We start from the raw sequence: 20,498 nt of genomic DNA on the forward strand, positions 1-20,498 counted from the left end.
TATAAATGGAAACCGCATAAAAATTCCGGCCGCGGAAGTGATCGTTTTTCCAATTAAATTTTGTTAAAACTATAAAAAGCTAGACATCACCCTACACCGTCCAACGAAGAGACCACAGTTTCATTTAGTCAGCGTATGCGACTCCCTCCGGAGAATGGGGCGCATTTCTCCCTCCAAATAACTAAAGCTCCGGTAGGCGTATTCCTGCTAGCCCGTAGGTGCTGGTACCGAGGGTACTTCAGCGGATGGATTGAAGGGGAATCACGCCAGGATTACTAGGCTCAAAAGCTTAGTCTATCACGGTCAGAACCAGTAAATAAATTACACGATGTTCCATACGGATAGGAACGCAAATTACCAAATCCGTCCATAAATAAAACTTAAAATTTATAACCCCCACTAAATAACCGATTAAATCCGCCCGATAATCGAATGATTCCGCAGCAAGGGACATTGTCCAGCACCTGTGTTCTGTACGGAGAAATATTGAAACTCCCGCCCTTCTTGCGTTCCGTTCCATATGCTATTCCTAATTTTTTTTTTAGATTTGTGCTTGGAGAGGTCCAAACCTTTAACGAAGGCTTACCTAATTGTTAAACTTCATGTATGTAATATCTCATTCAAACATTCGATCTCACATAAAAACTGAGATCAGTTTTCATGTAACTGGTCCAGTAATTACTGTTTCCAGTAACTACTCCAAATAACTAAGGCTCCAGTAAGTAGCAATTACACCTACGCGAGGATTTGGCAACAGTCACTACTTTTTGTAGTAGTGGTAGCCTGTTTATACCAGTGAGAAAGCTGGATTCTCTCTCAATGAAATTTATCGTTTAACTGTGAATAATGCAGGAGAAGAGCTGACACTTTGGGTGAATAAAAATCAAAAAAGATTACTTGTTGCTCCTTATTTCCTAGTTAGTATCTGCTGAAGTATTACCATTTCTAATGAATGAAATACGAAAGTCTTTGATAGAGTACTATACTACAGATAATTGTCACGTTATTATTTAAGAATTACTATTGTGTAGACCGTAACTGGTATTAGATTGAAGAGAACTACTCTGTCTTAAGAGCTGTGGTTTATGCATTCAAAACAACAATAAATTTGATTGCCTGGAGTTTAGTATCCTAACTGATAATCTAGTAATGGACTAGAAATTTATTGTGGTTGGAAAACTTATCTTTACCCATTGTGCTTAAATTATATATATATTTTTTTTCCTTATTACTCAGACGTTAATCTCTGTAAAAAAAATGTATTTCACCGCTTCAGTAAGTACAGACTTCATTAAAAATATTGTTTGGAACTGCCCGGAACTTTATATTAATAGCTATGAAAGAAAATTAGCAATCGTACTACAATTTACTCTAAAAAGTTACTCTATTATATATATTCCGTTTGTTTTCTAAACTATATTCTAATATTCTGAAAATGTACTTATTGCTCTTTCTGCATCGTATGTTTTATCACTCTCAGCAGATGGCAATTTAAATACTATATGTTTTTTCAGTTATAAATTGTGTTTTATAGTGCAATTTATTACGTTGCAAAACATGCTAATATAATCAGAAATCAATATATAATTTTGTGCATACAGCTCAGGATGTAAGTTATATTTAGATCTGAGCTCAAAATTATAGATTTTTTTGTCAAAAAATATCATCTTTTTAAATTTTAAAAAATTATATAAATCAGTTAAAAACCTTTTATTTAAATGTATTAGATCAAACAGAATGTTTTAATTTTATTGAACTAAAATACTTGGGCAACATAAAACTTTTTCTTATTAATATTTATAATCAGTTTCTGGAAATAGTTGCTTGCAAAAAATATTTAATCTTTTCACGTTATAAAAATAACCTTGCTCTTTGGCATAGGATAACTTTTAAAATATTTTTAATCCATCCTCCTTTAACCGGATGCATTAGTGCACTTACAAAATATTTTGGGAATTAATTAAATTTTTCAGTTTCTATTGGTCATAATTTCTTCGTATTATCTACTACATCAGTTTTGAAGATATATGATTAAATTTACAACTTTTGAAAGCTAATATATTTTTATTATTCTTTTATGTTATTGTATTATAATCTGAACATTTATTTGTTAAACTTTTGTAGAAGTAGACAATTGAGGTTGCTTCACTCATTTCGTTGTAGAATTACATATGATATGCTTTATCAATAGTTCATTAACAATACTATTTACGTTATCTATTACCTGATATAACTCGATAAATCTTACATATTCTATTGTTTTTTTGTGTTTTCTGCAATAAACCTTAAGATACTTATAACTTGAAATTAAGATACTTATATTATTATTATAATAATAATTGAACTGTGCATTTCCAATGGAAATACTTTTCTAAGCGTCCATCAATCTTTACATTGAATTTCAGACCCTTGAACTCTGTTAATGTTGTAATGTTATTGCAATTTTATGGGGAAAGAAAAAGTAAAAAATTCTATATTTACACCTACAGTTATTTTATTTTTAATTTACTGTGATTGACGAAACTACCTTATATTAATAAAAAAGTATTTTAAAAATTAGATTTAATGTTTATAATAATAAAATTCCAGGTAATACGTTTTCAGAGTTATATTTAGTTTTAATATTTAGATTTACCAGCGTTATAAAACATGTAAAACCAAAAAATCCCTTCAGTATAGTAATAGAAATAATGTTTGAATGAATAATGTGATGATGTATGTGCGCATGTCTGTCAGCCCGCGCGCGTTTGTGTGTTCATTTTATAATTTTATATGATAGTGAATTATAATAAATATTTTACTCTACTGGGAATATTAAATCTTGGAAATTTATAAAAAAATAAATAAATAAATCTTGGAAATATTATATTTCATATAATATTTGTTTATTGTAATACACGATAAGAGGCTAAAAGAAACCTTAGATTTTTATTTAGATTATAGGGAATGTAATGTTAATACCGCGAGAACTGTAATGTAAATAAATACAACGAGAAACTTACAATTTGTATTGTAACTATTTCTGTAAAATTCGGTTCAGTATTTGTACTTTCTTATTCCTTTGATTTAAATAGATTTATCTATTACGCCTATTAGTCTAATTTGTTCGTATTTGGAAATTACTTTTAATGGAATCGGTAAGTTCTTACCATTTTTCACTTGCGTGCAACATTCTTTCTCATCACGTTAAATATGTCCACTGAAAGAAAATTAAAACAATCCTGTAAAATACTTACTATTAGGGCTTTCACACAAAGCATAATCACAATTTTTGTGTATTATGAGCTTAAAAAAAAAAGAAAGTAGTTTATGTAGCTTTAAATGTAATTTAAAGATTAAAGTGGTTCTAATTACGTAAGCAACTTAGTTCTTTCTGCAGTAGGATTTGATACGTATTTGAATTTCTTGTAAAGGTCTGTATATAATAATTCATATGGATTACACAATTGCAGTAAAGAAAATAAAGTTCTAAAATGAAAAGAATTTCAGAATATATATCAGTGGTTTTAGATTTATACATTAAAATAATTTACAATCTGCTAACTAATCATATATCATATTAATTCGACTTCCAAAAACTGGATGAAATTCCGGACTTCGTAGTGTTCATAGATTGATACAATTATTATAGTTAAATTTATTTTTAAAAATTTCAGTACTTCTTTACAGAGTTGATATTTTTAATAAAAATTGTTTAATTTAGACTTAAATAACCAATAGATATTATGAAATAATTTAGTTTTTATTGTTTTCCATCAATTTTCTGTAAAAATATTGAATTAATTCGTTTCCCGCTCAATTTTAATTAAATCTGAATAAAAAGGGACGTAGGATGTTTATCATATGTTTTCTCATTCGGCAATGATACGATCATTTTAATTCTTATTAGAGAAGTTGGTTACTTTAGAAAGGATTATTCATTTAAGCAGTGAAACTGAACTATTCATACGGATTGCATAACTACGTATGGAGTTTGGCTGTTAGCGCCATAACATACATCGTCATTGTATTTCTCTTTATTTTATTAGACATGAGATTTAAATTTTTAATTTATATGTTAAAATAAGTGTATATGATTTTTCTTTTATTTTATATATACATCTGTTTTCATATTGAAGTTTGAATTTATATTACTTTTATAGTTCTAAAAGACGAGTTTGATTTCTCCTCGTTATGCAAAATGAAATAGCTGCTGTGTGTCTGAATCGTTGACACTTAAAACATCTCATCGGCTGCGGAATGAAAGCTCGTACATCAAGCCGATGGATTCCAACTCGTACCTTTTCAGGAAGGTTCGGCCTATTAAATGTAAAACATGCGAGGCCGAAGGAACAACTTCACCATTTCTTCGCATGGTTAGTCTGCGACACTGAGTCACTCCCTGACTCGACATTTCTTGTACAATTTCTTCTTCTGTACAATTAAGAAGATCGCGGCAAACAAAAACTCCTCTGCATGAGTTAAGTGTGCTATGCGGTTGGACAGAAACCACAAATTCACCGATCTTCTTCAACGCCTGAACTTTCTGGCTTTGCATGTCTTGATGGTTTCGACATGCAATCCATTAAAAGTTTTATGAATTTCCTTGACAGGACCACCAGCACAATTAGTAATTTCTCTTGCGATTAAGAATGGACTAACTTTTTGAAAGCTTCCATTTTCCTTTGTAATAATTAAAAATCTTGGTTTGGGAGCAATGCTTCCAAACAACGACTTTCTCAATTCCCTACTGATTTTGTCAGCATCTCTCTTGATTTTATCTGAATCCTTGCTCTTTTTCCTCTTCGCTTCTGGCGAAGAGGAGGTTTCTAAACAAGGGTGTTTACGTGCACCCTCTGCCACGTTAGTTTGTTCAATATTCATGAACGTTTATCCCTTCTGTAGCAAGGCTAGCCGATGGGATATACCCCAACTCCAGGGCTAATAACTTTGGAGGCCCGATCCGGTACTCCGCTGGAAACGGCATATGTCCTGGCAGAGAGCGGATGCGCAATCTCTGCACTGATTCCAGGCTCCTACTCACCAAAGCTTTCAGAGCTCCCATGCACCGACATACATGGGCACCATTGCTACATGCTTGCCATCGCAGGGGTCATGTGGTCAACGGAATAGTCTCCGTTACACCTGCAATAACATTGACCCTGGCCGCCACATCGCCAGCTCTAAGTTTAGTATGTGTCCATTTCCTAATCAATTAATTGTTCATATCCTGCAAGTAGCCGAAAAATCCAATCCGTCTGTTGACCTGAAGATGGAGACAGGTCAATAAAGTAATACATCCGAGGAATTTACTCGGAGCCCCGTTAGCCAGCTATAAGTATTGTACATAAGTACAGCTGTTACCGCCCTGGACGTGGAACATAGGTGTTGTGTTCCGGACGTAGGGATTACCTACCTCAGGGCAAAAATTGTTATTTATTCGTAAATAATGAGACATGAAAAAGTTTAAAAAATTTATATCTTTTATTTTTTCTGCTCCTCCACCCCCGAAATCACTTACCAAGAAATTATTTTTCTAAATCTGTTATGTTAAATGGTAGAAACTAAAAAACATTTCTATGAAAATGTACAACCAGTAAAAAAATATCTAAGATTTTTTTTTTCTGGGAGGGTGGTGAAGAGGAATTATTTTGAAATTTTATTTAATGTAGTTATTAAAAGTTTAAATAAACCAAAAAAGTTTTAAAAAGTTTCAAAAATCGATATATTTAAACTTTGTTTACACTGTGTTAAAACTCGATATGTTTGGAAGTAGTCCCCTACTTCAACATTGTCACCAAGGAATTTATTTTCCTTGGTGACAATGTTTATTTAGGGTCATTTTCCGTACGACTACGCCTAAGAAGAAGATAGAAGACTACGCCTAAGAAGAATAAATTCGATTAAAATATATAAAATAAAAAAGTTATAATTTTTATTCGATTTTGGTGTAAGAGGGAGAATTTGAGGGAATTTTTTGTTCAAATGGTAAGCTTAAAGTACGAAGGGGTTATGTTTGTTAAATTTTTTGAAAGTTGATTCCAAAGAAACTGTCTACCCCAACCTCTAGAGATACTTACCCCAAAAGTTTACCAACAAATTGTTTCATATACACGAATCTGTATGCCACAATTCACCTAAATCAATTTAGCCAGTCAGAAGTTATTAAGCTTCCAACACGCCAACACATACGTACATTATGTACTTATGAACATTACCCCGGCATTTTTTTTTTTTTGAGGTCTCTGAATCATAAAATTTCGAAAAATGTAAAAAAATTACCATATTACCATATGTAAAATAAATTACATATTAATACTCTGTATTAATATGAATATGAATTTTAAAATATTTTTTAGAAGACCCTACTATAGTTTTCAGGAATTAATAATCCAATTAAATTAATGAGAAAAGTTGTCGTTAAATTTATTAATAGTAAATAATTTAATATAATTAAATTGTAATTGATAAATAATTAAATGATTTTTTTTGAACTCGTATACTTAATACCATTTTTCATAAATCGCTGTAAAATATAAACAACAACGGAGACATTTAACATTTTTATATTTATGTGATAATTAGTTAATTATCTGGACGTATGATTTTTAAATATTAACATAAATTGAATTCCCATTCCAATTGTTTTTTATCGCATCAGTGGATAATATCGATAACTATAAAATTTGTTGTCATGACTTAATTTACTTTCAACGAACTTTTACCAAATATAGAATTTACATACAGTATTAAAATTACAAGTTGTGTGGTTGTTGACATAAGCATTTTGTTTAGAGTAATATGATCACTAAACAACCTATAAATATATATTATTGTAGCCAATGCTCTTCAGAACTGAAAATATTTTCAGGAGATTCTCTTGAAAATAAAATAAAAAATAAAAACCTGTTTGATTATACAGTAGTATCCTTTGGTACACATTGTACACAGCTCTACCATACATTGTAATGTTTAAAGTAATTACTACTAAAAACACGAATGTATTCTTTAAAAAACTTATTAAGGTAGGGTTATTTCTTTATTAGTTACAATTGACGTGTTATTTTCTGATTATTCAGTAGCAATAGTTATTTCTTTTAATTAATTTCATTTGAATAGCAGTTAAAAAAAAAACATTTAACGAAATCTGATTGTATACAACATAGCTGTAAGTTTTATTTAGTCAAAAATAACTTAAGCAGCGTTTGGTCGCATGATAAAAAAGTTGTATTTTAAATTTCCTTAATATTCAAATTAATTTAATCGTTTGAGTTGTAGGTATAAATCGAAATAAGAGAAAACCTTCTCGGTATATTGTTATCTAAATAAATTAGTGATAAACATTAAATAACTTGAGGTCAATTTTTAAAAGAATGACAACCATTTATTTGAATTTCAATTATTTAAAATAAAAATAGTAAAATTTAACATAAATTTTAGTTCTTTTGCGTGAAAATTATTTTAAAATATTTTACGTTACATACCTTAATGGAAAAACCACATTCATTTTTAGTTGGAAATATATTTAATTATAATTTTTTTTGAAAGCTGATTGTTTTCATAAAATATTATTTTTTTCGTGGTATGTATTAATTTAATTTTCTTATAAAAACTAAATGCAAAATTTTAATAAGATAAAACATCGATGAATTCTGTACAGAAACTAAAAATCAATCTGTATAAACTATGTCTGACAATACAACCAGCAAGACAAAAGATACCAATAATCGATAGACAATTTGAATTTGTTAATTAAAATGCCGTCAGTCGTTTGATCGGATAGCTATGAAAGAGAATTACAAGCAAAAAATTTCAGACTGAATTAAATAATTTTGTTTTTCTTTATTGAAATTCATTTTGTTACGCATGGTGGTAGCTGAGAGTATCGCAAACTAAACATAACTTGTAAAAAACAGAGTAAATTTGAAAAATTTGACAATTAATTTTTTGATAATTACAATAATATCAAGTCGTGCAAATCATCTACCATTCTTCTCATGCTGTTAGGAACGTTGTGAAAAATAAACAATTATTTTATAATTTTTGCGGTTTTAATATTATCAGAATTGAATAATACAATAGAAAGAAATTTTTTATTTATAAAAAATTATTACACAACTTAAAAAAAAATAATACAATATACACCAATCTAAATTTTTGTAATTATATTCAAAACTTTTTTAGCCTCAATTAATATGGAAAATTATGTATAATATTGATTCTACGAGTATTTTACTTTCATATCGGGTTGTGTTATGATAAATTTTTCCTGTAACCTAAGAGTATATTTTTTGAAATTATTATTAACAATAGAATCAATTCTTATATCATTATCATCAAATAATCTTGTTTGATTGACAAAATTTTAATTTTTGTAATAGATGTTCGAAAACCAAAGAATCCTTATTCTTAATAACCACGGGATCTTTCTAAACCAAATTTTAGTTATGTTTTGAAATTTTACTCGTTATAATAATACGCATGGATCAATACTCTGTAATGTTATGGAATTTATTTTTTTGTACATTTTAAATAAAATAAAAAATTCATTATAATTTTTTGTTTTTTTTAATTAAATAGATTAAACTAGTAAAGTAATAAATAAATTACAGTTTACGAATTTAAAGCAAACTAAAAAAAAACGATAACTAAAATACACGCTATTTAGGAATTAATATAAGCTAAATATAATTTAATTTATATTAAAACTTCATTTACAAGCATTATTACATTATTTTTAAGCTCAGAAAATATTCTTTTTAATTTGCATTTAATAATATCACTCAATTTTTGTTCTATTTTATGTAATAACCGTTTTATAAAATAAGCAAGAAACTTGGTTCTTTTATTAAACTATTTTCATGATAAGCTCTTGAATCGTAATAAATAGTCGTTAACTTTATAACTTTTTCAAAGAGTAATTATTAAAATTGTTCATAAAAAATATAATAAAATTGTTGACAATGTAGGTGTTAGGTGAATGATTCATGTTTTTATTTATATCCGGGAGAAGTGATACTTCTAAAATACATTGCTAATAACTTTGTAGCTCGGTTAAGCAATCACTTTAATGTTTGCGTATCTGTGTTTATTCGTGCTGGGTTCAGTCTTTTTAATACATCACAAATATAAAAAAATATTTTAACTTCATCTTCTTTGGTATACACATTGTATTAACTTTCAGTTTGATAATAAAAATAGAAGCACTTTAATCAAGGACAGAAATTCATAACTGTTTGTTGAAAAAAATCAAACAGATTTGGAGATAAGAAAAATTGATAAGATAGCGGTAAGGTAGCTGTAGGTAATTTTAGGCAAATTATACCAACAATTTATAGATATAATTAAAATGTATAGATTTCATTTTTCAGCAAACACCTGTCAGTCCTTGGTTATCCTTAGATACCCCTAGTATCACCAGTACCTTTACACATCCATATACATAGAAAAATGTATAGAGCGATGGTTAAATGATGACTTTTTATATTTCATACGTACCAAGTAAATAAAAACTATAAAATTAGTTTTGAATATTTATATAATTTACTTGTGAGATTGCAGTAATATCGTCAATTATTAAAAAGAATGTAATATTATTTTGCCAAATGTATGTGAGAACTACCTTACCATCAGTTAACATATCGTCCTTTCTTTTTATTACGATATTTTCGTATTGAATATATTACTGAACTAAATATTAATAAAAATATAAATAGAACAGTCAGAAGTTATTTCAGATAAAAAAAAAACACAACGAGTTTTGTTTAAGAACTGGTTACAAATGAGATCAATCTGGCCCTCAAATTACGTTTAGATGGATGAAAATTTTAAAATGAGTAATGTTATAACAAGTTATTGTATGGAATTCCTATAACTGAAGAAAACATTTCATAATATAGTTTCAAATAAAATCATTAAAGTTTTAAAAACCTCTGTCTTAAACGTAAGGAGATAAGACATATTTATAATCTATATGAGAATCAGGAAGTACTTATAACACCAGTAGATAAAGAAAGACTGATCATAAGAGTAAGAGAAAGAAGTAATACGCCCTTTTTTCTTTTCAAATTTTATATAGAAGGAGCTAAATAGGATTTAAAGAGAGATCAGTATCTCTAAGGTGGTTCTCTCTACAAGAGAAAGTAAATCTATTTTGATTACTCGAAAATAAATAAGAATAAAAAAGGTAAAGAAATGTGATAGAATGGTAGATGAAGAAGGATTAAAAATAAAAATAATTGCACATAAAAACTAAAGTTACAAAATATTGCTACATAGAGAATAAAATTACTAACTACGAAAGTGTAAGGTAAAGATCAAAAGGAGACTGCATAATCAAGGAGAGCTTTTATACGTAAGAGAAACCTCCTAGTATCTAAAACAGATCTCATAATTATAAAAACTTCAAAAATATGTAAATATTTATTAGCATAGTTTTATTGCTAAGAGGAAAATTTGATAGGAGAGTTAATTAGTATGATTAAAATACCGCTAATGAAATGTAACAAGGAGAATAATGGAAAATGTTGTTACTAATAATAGAATTTAATATAATACAAATATTTAAGTTGGAGGTAAAATTACAAAGAATGGACATCAAAGGCAGAAGAACAAAAGAAAATAGAGCTTTCATGCAAAAGAGAAGTTTATATTAGAGTGCAATATCCATTTAAGGACTAACAATAAATTATTTAAAATGTTTGTGTTCAGTGTAACATTTTATTAGTCCGAAATATCACAGCAGGAAAATCAAAAAGTAAATATTTATCCCATTTGAAATGCCTTGTTACAGAAAGGTGTTAAAAATAAAGTGGATCGAGAAGATACGATATGATAAGATTTTAATGTGGTGAACTAGGTTGATGGGCCACTTATTTTGATTTTAGGTTTACTTAATTTAGTGGTAGTAGAACATGTTGAAAGTACAAACTGCGAATGAAAACAAAGATTGGTCTATATAAAACAGATTAAGATTAATCTATATAAAACAGGCAATTAAGGATGTAGAATATAGGAAATACGTTGAAGTTGAAAGTTCAACATAGGAAAGAAAAAAACAGAGAATATCAAAGTAATCAGCTGATGATTCGAAAAATGAAATTACTTCCTTTGTTCAATTTCTTTACTATTTTTTCAAACCTGTATTTTCTATAACTGTTCTGATAATAAAATGATAAAACAATATTAGTTTCACTTATTATGTATTAAAAGTATCAAATTGTTAGCTCTTACAAGTGTTTCCATGACTCCTTCGATTTCACAATGGAGAATAGGTGTACTGCCCGTTTGTGCAGTAACTATAGTTGAATTTTCCGATAGGAAGACGATGTGCTCAGGTAATGATGTCGAATCAGGCCATTTTCTTTCTTCGAGGCTATTCCACCAGTCTGCTTCTTCTAACTTCCTTGAATCTAAAAAATAAAATTAAAAAAAAAATGCTAATTATTAACTTCATTCTTGTTTTAGTTATTTTTAGACTACAATTTAAAATTTATTTATTTATCATCATATAAATCTTTGGTGTATAAGAAAAATTAATGTAAGTATAATGGTTAAACCTCGGTTCCGTACAAATTATGAAAAAAAAATTATATAAGATTTTATTGAATTCAAAAAAATGAATCCATCGATATTTCCTTTTTATACCTTTGAAGGATTCAAATTCAGAAAATATTAAACTGTTACCAATAGATAAGTCAAAATATTGCATAACCGTTCATCAAATCCTATACTCCTGCAACGTTTTACGTTATTCTCTAAAGATGGAATAATTCCTAAGTGAAATATTAATTTGTATAAATATTTTGTAAATTGTAACTTTTGTTAATGCAATTTAAACCCGTAATAATAACACCTAGTAAATACCGTTGCACATTAAGTGTTTGTTCATCCCATATATTATTATTATTATTATTACCGCTTCTCAATCTCTGACTTCGTATTGACACAATGTTTATTTTTTTTCGGTAATTTTGCTTCTTATTTTTACCAGCATAATTACAGTATGATCTAAATACGATATCCATACAGTAGAAGTGACCTATTTTCAAGATGAAGAATACATCTTCACAATTTCCCGCTTGTGGAAAACGTAGTCTGTCAAAGCCGGACAACGTGCCTGAAGTCGGTTGACGAAGGTAGATTATTTTCTCAGATTTTAAAGGATCTGCGGTTCTATACAATAGAACTTTTTCTTTTCTCTTTGTAGTGCAACAATTTCCATCTTTTCTAGATAATTTCTTCGGCAAAAGTAACTCATGATATCAACCGGTATTAGACTTCTGGAAAGTCTGCGAAGTGATCCACATTTTCTTCCCTCCCTTGTATGGATTAAGGCATTTTGTTTTTATATGAAGTTATTTTTTGAACAGATTCAGTGAGTGAGTGTAATAATATTTCAGTGATGATGTAACTAATATGTTCAAGTAACTTATATTAGATTCAGGGATTTAGGATGTTAGATTAAAGAACCTGTTTCTCTGGACACAGTAGCTCGTTACTTTAATGCCTCTTATTAGGTAAAATTACCTAATCCTAATTACCTTCCTCATTTTGTAGGGATTATTGAACGAGTCTGAGAAATAATTCTGTTTGGTATTAGCATGTTTCTTTTTTATTGAAATACTTTACCCACAGATTGTCAAGGATTAAGTTGGGTCTTAACTCTAGGCCTTTTCTCATTATTTATGTTAGTTAATTTTTTGTTCGTTTTAATTCTGTATACATTTTTCATATTATACTTGAACCACTGGTATTTACTTTTAGTCGTACATGCTAAGATTTATACGAAACTGTTTTATTTTCTTCTTCTTTAAGTCTTACAGCTTCCAAGGTAATAATTTTCTGTGAATATTTGTGAATGGCTGTATGAGGATTCTTGGATTTGGAAGTCATCAGCAAATTATTAACGTTTAAAGATGTAAAAGAGAAAAGAATAAAAAAATTAAATACTAAAGTAATAAAGTATCTCACTGGTTAAAATTAATTTTAATTTTTAGTAACGGATAGATAATTTTTCTGATGTGAGCGTTCTTAGAAGATATGTAGTATGCCCAATTCCGCAATATAAAATAAATTATTACGTTAAGAATATTGAATTGTTACTTAATAGCAATTTTCTTTTAATCTTTTTTTTTTCTTGTTTTATATAATTTATTTAATGTCGTATTCTATGCCAATAATTATTACTTTTAAACAGATGATAAAATATATTCAATTTTTTTTTTTTTTTTTTTTTTTTTTGTAGTTACCTGTTTGAAGTAGTAGTGTGTTTGAGTATTCTACTTAAAAGTTATTTTTATGCTATATTGCGTAGTGTTTCGTTCTGTTCTAAATTCATCACAAACATACTTGCCTTCATACAAAACAATTATATGAGGCCTTTCACTGCATGAAAAGTGGAGAAGGCCATCGGACAGCTGACTGTCCCAGGAAGGAAGGAGCACTCCTGCAACTTGCGCCTTGTGTCAGTCGGATCACCCGGCAAACTACCGAGGCTGCAAAGTATATCAAGAGATATTGTAAAGAAAGGACAGGCAGAAGGCGAATTGGAACTCTCAGGGTGACCGGCCCTTGGTGATAAAAAGGTTTTCGTTGGGTCGTGGAGTACCGAGGATATCAACGCGAAGCCTGAATCTTTCCATAAAACGTATGCTGCGGCAGCAGAGCGTGCTAGTGAGGGCATTGTGGACAAGTTGGTCAGGCTTTCATCAAATATAGACTTCCTGGTTCAACAAATTGAGTGTCTGACAGCCTTGCTCACCCAGGTGCTCTCCAAAATATGTTGTGCAGATTTCTACGAATCGCAGCATGGAACACTAACGGCCTACTTTCTAGGCGTGAGGAGGTAGGGTTTATGGGAGTTTCTAATTCCCTAACGTAATATTGATTGGAAACGCACTCTACTGGTCGGAACGACCTCAGAATTCATGGTTATTCTGTGTATGTTACGAATCACCCAAATGGGAGGGCCGATGAAGGAACCGCGGTTCTGGTTCAGAGTTCTCGCGGCATCACCAACTTCCGGGATTCTGCACTGATCAGATTCAGGCAACCACGGTTGAAATGACAGATCGGTTGGGGCATATTAGGCTGTCCGGGGTGATCTGCCCTCCGCGCCATAATGTAACTGACGAGTTGTTTTCCGATTACTTTGCGACTCTGGGTTCTACATTTATTGCCAGAGGAGGCTGGAACGCGAAAGACCCATTGCGTGTACCCGTTTGACAACCAACAGGGATAGAATGATGAGGAGGTGTGTCCTGAATCTACGCCTATCGGGGTTCCAACCGATATACTAGCCTACCGACCTAACGAAAATTCCGGATTTGCTTGACTTTTTTGTCACCTCCGGTATATCATCTGCATATACTCTGGTGGAAAACAACTATGATTCATTGTCGGACACGATAAGCACATACGTACTACTAACTATACATTAATTAAAAATTGTAAATTTAACAAAAACTTAGTAAGGAGGTTACTTTCACTTAGAGAGAAAAAATAACACACTTGTATAACTTACTTCTAAGTTGTATTATTTACACCTTTAATACTGTATATAAACACATTTAAAAATTATGATAGGTACACGGACTACTGTAGGCCTACATCGATAAAATGCGAATATAGAATACCAGAATATTTGAAGCTAATCAAACATTTTTACAGGTAAATGTTCGTAATAGCGTATTATTAATTTGGCATTAAAGGCAGGTTTTAGAGTGTTTATTTGATTGTATCATTTTCTTTTTTTATTTAAAGTAAATGTAAAATAAATTACTATTAATAAAGACCAAATTAAAAATGTTGATTTTTAATTCAATAATAATTTCTCGAAAATATTTTCGTTGTAAATTGTCAAATTATTTAGTACTTTGAAACTATAAATGGAATTAGAAATATTAAAAATATTCCACGTTCCAATTCAATTCTATTTAAAATTAAGTCGTCTTACACAACTATTAAACGTCAAATTTCCCTTACTTAGTAACATTTCAGTGACATTAATCCTATCTGTATTTCGTTGATAATATACAGTTAAATTATGAATAATGAAGGAAAATACGAAATAGTAATTACATAGTTGACTAATTAGATCCTTGTCATACACACGTTTCTTGCAGACAGCTGTTTTGTTTTAAGTGTAGAAATGGCCGGTTTATTCGTAGAATATAACTTTAACTCTGATGACTTGCCTTATTTCAGTTATTAATGCAAGTCACAAAATGACTGATATCACACAGGAAGCATAAAAAGTCGACCCCATTAAGACGTAATATTTTACATTGTACAAAGTGTGTTTTCTAACGTAGAACGTCTACAATTCCTGATAAATTATCTGTTCATTTAACTTATGGAAGCAAAAGAAAAGTGTGTTATTAATATCAAGACATTACAAGCAGTTAAGCTCTTAAAGCTCAGAAACTCTTCTCCGTAATTTATTTTTATCCAGGTTTTAACTTCTTAACCTATATTCCTTTATGTATTCATTACGTTTTAGGCATCGGACACTATATTGTATTTAAGTTACTATTAAAACAGGTAAATAAGGACTCATAATATTTAATACGTAATTTTAAAAGAAGTTTAAAAATCTAAAAAATTACTTACAGTTAAATGTTTTTCATAATTATTTAATGTATTTAAAAAAAATGTTTTCTAATATTTGAAAAAATTGAATTGATTTTTTTTCTAATAAAGTCTTATAAAGCATTTCAGGTTGGGCCTGATTCACATGAATCGTGTAGTAAAATATTTGATATTTTTGTCCGTAGTGACTCTTATTAAAGACGTAGTACTTCAGATGTTTTCCACATCCTAATATAGATCTAGTAAGAGTTTAGGCAAAACTAATCGAAAACCACCGTGAAAGAAGGTATAATTTTCTTTTAAGTGTACAAGTGGCCGGGACTTAACTATTAAGTCACTTATCAAAACCATGTAAAAGGTATCCGCAAATGAACAAAAACAATAAAGAATTGCTTTCTGCAAAGGAGTATATTAAACCTACATACAGGCAGCGGTGAGTTATTCCACCCATAATCTCTCGAGAAATCGCGTAACTTTATCCAGAATGGAAGCAGCATAAAGTATCAACAATTTTAATTTGACCAGATTAATGCTCTTGTAGAGTTGGAAAGCGCCGACTGTAAATATGTTTTGGTAATTTTTATTGGCATAGAGGCAGCATTTTCTTCCTTGTGTTGGAGTTCTGTCCTCTATTGCTAACGCCGCGATGTTCCCGTAGCCCTGCAGGCCGGTGTACGTGACTATTTGTCCAATCTAATGGCTCTGTTTAAAGACGCGCACGTAGCTGTGGAAAAATTCGTCTCCAGGAAAAGCCCGCAGGGTTCTGTTCTCTGTCCCCTGCTGTGGAACCTGGTATTTGATGTGTTTTTGGGATTTACATTCCCAGAAGGGGTCATGGCCCAGGCTTTCGCCGATGACTGTCAAAAAGCTAATTGAATATCTGAATATATATATATATATATACTTATATATCTTTTTAATAAAGTTACAGATTATCCAAACAAAAATAAACATATGAAGTGCTTTATACTATATTAATCAAAAGCAAAATACATTTAACTGGTTTTATTATAGAATGAATGATTATTATTAAACACTGTATATTAACTTGCTAATTACACAAAGAACAGTGCATTTAAATTAACTACTAATGCCACAACTAATTAAAATATGAAATAAACTATTACAAACAACTTATAACTCGTAAAATAGATAAAGTAATCCTGGATTAATTCGAAATACTTATTAAAAAACTTTATTATTATTATTATTATTATTATTATATGTTTTTTTATGCAAAAAGTTATTTATTTAAATAAATTATGTTTAGAACATAAATATCCACTTCTTTCACATGTTTCTCATTTCATCGGTATGGTTTCGTTTTTGCTCATCCGTCCATTTTCTGTTTATACTTCAGTTTTTACAACAAGAACTATTATTCAGTAAATTATTGTTCCGAAGTTATCTCTACTGCAACAGCTCACTTCTTTCAAGCCTTTGAAGGTACTCTAACTTCTATTTTAGGTAATTTTATTTGTTTTTCATGTTCCACAACTTATCGAAATTTTTTTAAATTTAATTTGTTTGGGTCCATCGTGTTACATTCCTGTACAAAGTTAACCTTTTTTGTTTCTAGATCTTCTTGATTTTGGTAGATCCCCTTGTTGGATTTCAGTCTGTATCCTTTCTGTTTTACCTTTGGACCATGGATATTTCTTAGAAAGCTTCTTTCGATTTTAAGAAATCTTTCGATATTGGTTAGGTGATTGGTTAGAAAAAAACAACGAAAGGTTAAACAATTTACACGCAAGTCAAATTATTTTTACATTTCAAGAATTAATTAGTGCAAGGATAATATTTAGTTTACAGTAAGAAATATGTTTATATCACAGTCATAATGTTTTGATTGTTTCTATCACAATTAAAATTCAAAATTAAAAAAGAAAATTGCTTTATCATCTAAGAAATACTAATCGAAATACTATTTAAATGGTAACAAATTCAGACAATTAAGAAATGTAATAACATGTACTACATCCTGCATTTAGTTGAAGCCTCAACCTGTATCATTATTAAAATTTTACACGTATGTCTTTAAGATCTTTAATAAAATATTTGGCATGTATCTGGATGTTTTTTCGAAGTTATTGTAAATAAATTTATTAAACTAAATTAAATTCTAGTATGCTCAACTATCATGAAAAATTATATTTTTATTTCGTTGCATGAAGTATTGTGATCACGAAAAATTTCGGATTCCAGATTTCAACGGACAGGGATTTTGACCATCCCTGAATCAATTTTGACTAGTTTCGCCGTGAAGTCTGTACGTACGTATGTATGTATGTATCTCGCATAACTCAAAAACGATTAGCCGTAGGATGTTGACAATTTGGATTTAGGATTGCTGTATAATCAAGCTGTGCACCTCCCATTTTGATTGCAATCGACTGAACCAAAAGTGTCCATAAAACGAGATTTGTCACCCTCTTATAGCCTCAGAGTTTCATTTTAGTTCACTTAATTCTGGTATTTACCGGATTAAGCCATCGCGCCGCACCATTGAGGAGGACCGCACCTTCAAGACATTATTTTAGAAAACACATTAATGTAAATAAGATGTAAAGGAAAGATGATATTGAAGGTGCCGGAACTTTCTTTCTTTTTCCTGTTTAGCCTCCGGTAATTACCGTTCAGATACTTCAGAAAATGAATGAGGATAATATGTATGAATGTAAATGAAGTATAGTCTTGTATAGTCTCAGTTCGACCATTGCTGTGATGGGTGATTAATTGAAACCCAATCTCCAAAGAACACCGGTATCCACGATCTAGTATTCAAATCCGTGTAAAATTAACTGACTTTACTAGGATTTGAACGCTGGAAATTATTTATCCTAATATCTAATAGTTTAACCTTGTGATTCTGTTTATGGAAAAACCAATTTCATAAGTTAGTATTATACTGAAAACTGTTTTGACTGATTTTTTAAAATGGTAAACGCATAGGTTTATGTTATTATGGCAATTAAGAAATTAAATAAATATAATTAGATTACAAACAAAAATAAATAATTAATTCCAGTTTAGAATATATATATATCGTAGAATATTTTGCCATTCGCAGCTACTAAATTGTGTTTAGATTGTGCTTAAAAATATTTCTTGATGATCAATTTTGGCTTATTGCCAAAATTGAACAATATAAATTGCATTTATCCAATACCAAAAAAATTATTTATAAATAAATTATTTTTTCTTTAGTAATACGCTATTTTATTTAATAAAATTTAACTTAAAATACGCAAATTGATTTCTAATAATTTTGCGATATTACTAAAATTCATAAATTGATATTTTATTTAAATAAAATCAATAAGAGCAAAGCAAGAATATACTGATGGTTTATATCATTACCATTTAATTTTATGAATTCATTTTTTCTTAACCCTTAACATAATTAATTAAATTTTTATATTAAATATTAAATTATAGAATTTTTTAAATATAAAAAATATTATTAAATTTTTTATCATTGTTTTATTGAATCGTTCTCTTAAACAAAAAAAAATATATACTGTTGATTAAGAAAAATTATAACTTTTGAGACTAAATTTACTTTACTATATGTAAAGAAACTAAGATTTTTTAATACTGAAACTCGTGAAATATAATGAATATGCTCATATAATATTTAATACAAATTTTGTTTTTTCTTAATTATTTCACATTGTTCAGAAATAAATTAAATTTCATATATTATAATACATAACCAAATTCTAAATGCAAACAGATAATATTTATCATATTTAGCAACGAATGAAAAGTTATTCCAGGTTATTCTGTATTTTATTTATTTCATTATTTTAATCTAAGTTTAATAAATTTTAAACTAAGGAATTAAATTAAACTACATCCCGTTTTATTTATTAATAGACAAGAATGCTATGGGTGTGTTTTACATACAACATTTTACTAATGTTCTTTCTGTTAGTTATTTATGCGTCTGTAAAAGTGGTTGCAGCTACATTTAAAATTAATAGTTGTGAAATAAGAAAGCTGTTGACTGCAGACGTTTCCTAAAAAAAAGCGGGAAATGTAAATATAAGTTCTCTTCTTAGTATAGGGTGCCTTTAAAGCGTAGTAGTAAGCTCTCTTAAATGATGGAGTGGAGGGCGGTTGTAGGGAAAGAGAGAAGCGGTGAAACTCCTCTGTGGTCTTGTCGACTGGACCGTGAAATCGGCAATAGATAGTTGAGCTCGGTATCCTGCCGCCTTGCTTGTGCAACCTAAAAGATATGAGGTGAAGATCGATCGTTTCCATGCAGCATTACAATTTTACATCTTTTATAATTACGATTAAACTTACTGTATAAATTAATATTATAGCTTTCATAAAGTAAATAAAAAATTCTACATTAATTTTATTTTTTTTATAAAATGTGTGAGTCGTTATCTAACTGAGCATTAAGTTAAATTCTACGTACCTGCAGTGTAGCAGTTGAGAAATAAGATTAAAAAAACAAAGTTAAAAGGATTTTAGTTCACGTCTAGTTAAAAGTAGCTATGTTGAACCGTTCTTTCCGAATTCCTGCCACGGTTTGGAAGTTGCGATTGAATTTGACGTCACTTTTTTATAAATCCTAGAGCTGAGGCTGAATAGCTATTGTAACTGGATTTGTAATCGAGTTTTTTCAATATGCTGTCAAAATACAATTAACTAGGATGTTAAGAATAAAATTCGTAATTTAGGAAAAACCAATTTTACACTCTACCTTTACAAAATTATTTCAATATATCATTTGAAAGAATATATAAAATACATTTAATACAAACAATAATAGATTTATAATGAAGGAATACCATAGTTTAAAAATGTCTTAAGTAGTTGTCATACTTATTAAAAATAGAAGTTTCATAAATTTGTTTTAACGTTGGCATTAATAATAAGGAATCAGCGTCTTGTAGTACATATGTTATTTTAAG

General features: G+C 29.4%; 1 protein-coding gene and 1 long non-coding RNA gene across 2 annotated transcripts in view; one reads left to right on the top strand and one right to left on the bottom strand.

Moving 5' to 3' along the window:
• The window catches only part of LOC142320943 (uncharacterized), a 382,023-nt gene that overhangs the window by 249,183 nt on the left and 112,342 nt on the right, over nucleotides 1–20,498 (top strand). The window lies entirely within an intron of this gene.
• Nucleotides 1–20,498, bottom strand: part of LOC142320942 (zwei Ig domain protein zig-8-like) — a 761,401-nt gene that overhangs the window by 226,400 nt on the left and 514,503 nt on the right. The window contains exon 3 of the mRNA XM_075358930.1: nucleotides 11,212–11,390. Within this exon, the coding sequence (XP_075215045.1) occupies nucleotides 11,212–11,390 (179 nt within the window). The remainder of the gene's footprint in view (nucleotides 1–11,211; nucleotides 11,391–20,498) is intronic.

Source organism: Lycorma delicatula, chromosome 3 (genome assembly GCF_047948215.1).
Source record: "Lycorma delicatula isolate Av1 chromosome 3, ASM4794821v1, whole genome shotgun sequence".
In the NCBI taxonomy this organism is placed as follows: Eukaryota; Metazoa; Arthropoda; class Insecta; order Hemiptera; family Fulgoridae; genus Lycorma; species Lycorma delicatula.